This window comes from Electrophorus electricus, chromosome 22 (genome assembly GCF_013358815.1).
Source record: "Electrophorus electricus isolate fEleEle1 chromosome 22, fEleEle1.pri, whole genome shotgun sequence".
Classification (NCBI taxonomy): Eukaryota; Metazoa; Chordata; class Actinopteri; order Gymnotiformes; family Gymnotidae; genus Electrophorus; species Electrophorus electricus.
In genome coordinates this window covers 3,762,978-3,767,432 of record NC_049556.1, presented here as the reverse complement: position 1 = coordinate 3,767,432, position 4,455 = coordinate 3,762,978, and the positions used below count along the sequence as shown (strand labels likewise).

Below are 4,455 nucleotides of genomic sequence, written 5' to 3'. Positions count from 1 at the left end.
GAGGAAGATGCAGCACATTCATACCTGCACAACACATACCATCAAATACACTTTACACTACAATTTACACTTATTCAACAAACACTTTCATTTCTTCATTTCATCCTATATAATTTGTAGAGTTCAAGAAACAAAATACAAGTAGATTCAGTTTCTCCTAGTGCTCGATGAACTGATTTAATCCGCTAATTCAGAGACCTGCAGCACTGCACAGTTTAGTGTTTTCCTTCTCCAACACACCTAATGTAGCTCATGAAGAGCTTCATAATGAGCTGAGGGAGTTTGATCAGGTGGGACTGGGAGTGAGGAACATTCCTAAACCATGAGACCATCCTTACCTCTCATCAGAACACTTTCCACCTCTGAAGTGATATGGAGGGTCCATTGATGTGTCACTCTTCATGGACACAGAGCTGGATACAGATAAGTCTGATCTGTCTCTCTGTATCGGACTGACATGTTGGTCAAACCATTTTTTTAAATGATTTCATATGTGTCAGAAAAAATGATAAGATTTTAAAATAATAAATATTACGTTCATTCATTTAATTACTTATTAACCATCTGTCTCTACTGAATTCATCTCTGTGTTCTCCCTCTTGAACTCACATCTTACACTCTTACACTCATGCTTTGCACTCATTGCTTTTCATACTATTTATTGTATTCTGTATTCTTTTTCTTTTATTACTGTTACTTTATGTATTTTTCTGTTACTCTACTTAGAGAAAATGAAGATTAGTTTTATAGAAAATTATTTACAAAGTGACAGCAGTCACAGAACAGTCACATTCCCCACATTATCCTTACCTGAGCTCAGTTAAACAGTCACATTCCCTACATCATCTGTAAAGGTTGGTGCCAGGCTGAGGTTCCCTCTGGCCACCAGAGGGAGGCCTTGAGTCAGGCATGCCACTAATCAGGCTTGATGCCCAACAGCTGTACTAGGTCTATATAAGCCCAGTGACCCAGCACTGAGTGACTGGGTCTTTGCCAAAGTTTTGAGCCAAGTGCCGAGCCAGCAACTTCAGGTATTGAGGTCTGTGAGCCCTTGTGCTACACCTCACTTCTGTGCTGCGAGGGTGTCCATGTTTTTACACGCTCAGAACACTCACGTTCCCTACATCATCCTTACCTGAGCTCAGTAGAACACTCACGTTCCCTACATCATCCTTACCTGAGCTCAGTAGAACACTCATATTCCCTACATCATCCATACCTGAGCTCAGTAGAACACTCACGTTCCCTACATCATCCTTACCTGAGCTCAGTAGAACACTCACATTCCCTACATCATCCATACCTGAGCTCCGCAGAACACTCACATTCCCTACATCATCCTTACCTGAGCTCAGTAGAACACTCACATTCCCTACATCATCCTTACCTGAGCTCAGTAGAACACTCACATTCCCTACATCATCCTTACCTGAGCTCCGTAGAACACTCACATTCCCTACATCATCCATACCTGAGCTCCGTAGAACACTCACATTCCCTACATCATCCTTACCTGAGCTCCGTAGAACACTCACATTCCCTACATCATCCTTACCTGAGCTCCGTAGAACACTCACATTCCCTACATCATCCTTACCTGAGCTCAGTAGAACACTCACATTCCCTACATCATCCTTACCTGAGCTCAGTAGAACACTCACATTCCCTACATCATCCTTACCTGAGCTCAGTAGAACACTCACATTCCCTACATCATCCTTACCTGAGCTCAGTAGAACACTCACATTCCCTACATCATCCTTACCTGAGCTCCGTAGAACACTCACATTCCCTACATCATCCTTACCTGAGCTCCGCAGAACACTCACATTCCCTACATCATCCTTACCTGAGCTCCGCAGAGCACTCACATTCCCTACATCATCCTTACCTGAGCTCCGTAGAACACTCACATTCCCTACATCATCCTTACCTGAGCTCCGCAGAACACTCACATTCCCTACATCATCCTTACCTGAGCTCAGTAGAACACTCACATTCCCTACATCATCCTTACATGAGCTCAGTAGAACACTCACATTCCCTACATCATCCTTACCTGAGCTCCGTAGAACACTCACATTCCCTACATCATCCTTACCTGAGCTCCGTAGAACACTCACATTCCCTACATCATCCTTACCTGAGCTCTGTAGAACACTCACATTCCCTACATCATCCTTACCTGAGCTCCGCAGAACACTCACATTCCCTACATCATCCTTACCTGAGCTCCGCAGAACACTCACATTCCCTACATCATCCTTACCTGAGCTCTGCAGAACACTCACATTCCCTACATCATCCTTACCTGAGCTCCGTAGAATCTTCATCTCTGAAATGTTGTGAATGTCTCACTGAATCGTCACTCTTCATGGACACACAGCTGGTTTCACGTGAGTCTAATCTCTTCCCCTGGATCAGACTAACACACACCCAACCGCTCACTTTATTTTATTAGTGCATTTGATTAATCTGTTGTGTATCTTCACCAATGGTTCCTTGCATTTCTGCTTTCAGTTTCCAAGTCTGGTCTCAGTATGCTCAGTATTCTCTCACCTCGCTCCTTTCTGTGTGTGCTGTTCCACAGAGAAACTCATTTTGGGGGTCACACCTTCTCCTACAGATAACAGCTGTAGACCTGCAAACACGTATTTGCAGATACATAATATTCAATTATCTGGGTCAGAAGCCAATTTAAAATAAGAAACACTGCAAGATAAATATTTACTCCAAATCCACTGTTTTACCCTGTTCACTTACAGGAAACCCTTCACATGATTAGAAAGTTAATTTGAATCAAAACTAAATTCCTGTTAAGTTTTAATTCATATTTCTCATGAAATATAGTCTAAACTATAAGCAAAATGTAATTAAATGGTGCTAGTTATCAAGTCACAATGTGGAGGTACAGAAGTATGACTAAGGAGCTCTATTATTGCTGTTAACTCTTTAGTGCGGGTCATCTGAACTATTTGCATAGTTTGTCTAGATTGTCTTGTTGTGCTGCATGACCAGTTTGTTCTTGTCTGTGTTTACTTTCGTTTTTCATCAAAATCTGTTTGTTCACTGTTAATGCCTTGTGCTTGCACCCAGCCTGATTTTTTGCCTGTCCAAACACGGTCACATTTATTTTATTGATGATATTAGTCCTGTTCTTTCGGCACTACACTGGCTCAGTGCAGTCCATCACATTCCACCCACAACATCATCACAAACCTGAGTGAATTTTTGAATGCCTGGGCAACACCATCAACACACCAGATTACCAGCAAACTTTATGACCATGGTCCACAGACTCTGCACCTTTTATAAATAGGGAACTAATCAAATGTTTGAGTAAAAAGTGAGTCGTTAGCCTGGATTTTAAAAAGTGTGTCTGAGTCCAGAATTAAAGCTGAAAGGTTGTATCATAACTGAGGGGCTTGATAGAAGGTTCTTCCCTTGGCTGAAATCTTAATAATTCTAGTAACCCTGCAATGTGAGAAGGCAGTAGGCAGTTTATAGCATACAATGAGTTCACTCAGATAGTGTGGGGCCAGACCATAGGGCTGTATATGTTAAGAATATTCAAAGAGTATTGAATTCTGAATGTCACCAGTCTGTAACCACAACAGGAAGAAAATAGTAGTGCCAGTGATAAACACATCCTAGACATAAGTCAGAGTCTGGCAATCACACTCTCCTTTATCAACAGATTTGAAATCAGTAATAAATAGGGCCCTAACAAATACACATCTGTGAAAACTGTCACGGACTGTGAAATATCCGATTTTCGGTGAAATGCCAAAAGATTTGATTTAAGAGATACATGTTTTAACTGAACAGCACAGAATTAAATGACAGAGCTTGTCGCTTTTTCTGTTGCTATGGAGATAAGTCAAATGAAAATATCATATGGGGGATTTTCTTAAAGTAGAAATGTAGCTACATAATGCAGTTTTGACCTGCAGAAGTGCTCTTTTTGATTCCTGGTGTGGATTTAAATTTAATAAACACTGACTAGTTGTGACAAACATGTGAATTACAAACATTGCTGTTATGTTTTGGAAGTTGTTTGAGGTTCCAGCATCATGCTAAACTAATGTTAGCATGTCACTTCCTATGGGCAAATTCTGACACAGAAATAACAGTGTCAAAACATGGACAAGTATTTTCATCTGTAAGACAATGAAGCCCAATACAATCTTTTGATGTTCAGTGCTTACCACTGAAGATAGGCTATTAGCTTAGCATGGAATGCTAGCCTGAAAAGGCTGTTACTCTTAGTTATCTAGATAGCCAACTAGCTCATTAGTGTTATTTCATACATGTTGTAAATATAGCATTTGACATTTCTGAGAAATGACTTCTGGAATATTAATTAGTTTTTCCCATGAATGTAGGAGTGTTCTAGTGATGGGATTTTATAAATCCTATCATAATATTATTAAAAATAATGCAATCTAAGGATAA

The 4,455-nt window shown here is 40.5% G+C and overlaps 1 protein-coding gene across 1 annotated transcript in view; it reads right to left on the bottom strand.

Moving 5' to 3' along the window:
• LOC113567517 (NACHT, LRR and PYD domains-containing protein 12-like) overlaps positions 1-2,600 on the bottom strand; it is a 218,612-nt gene extending 216,012 nt beyond the window's left edge. Inside the window, exons 1-3 of the mRNA XM_035521724.1 lie at positions 2,560-2,600; positions 2,312-2,425; positions 1-24 (exon numbers count right to left, since the gene is read on the bottom strand). The exon at positions 1-24 is cut by the window's left edge and continues 40 nt beyond it. Coding sequence (XP_035377617.1) covers positions 1-24; positions 2,312-2,425; positions 2,560-2,600 — 179 coding nt within the window. The remainder of the gene's footprint in view (positions 25-2,311; positions 2,426-2,559) is intronic.
• Between the last annotated feature and the right edge of the window lie 1,855 nt (positions 2,601-4,455).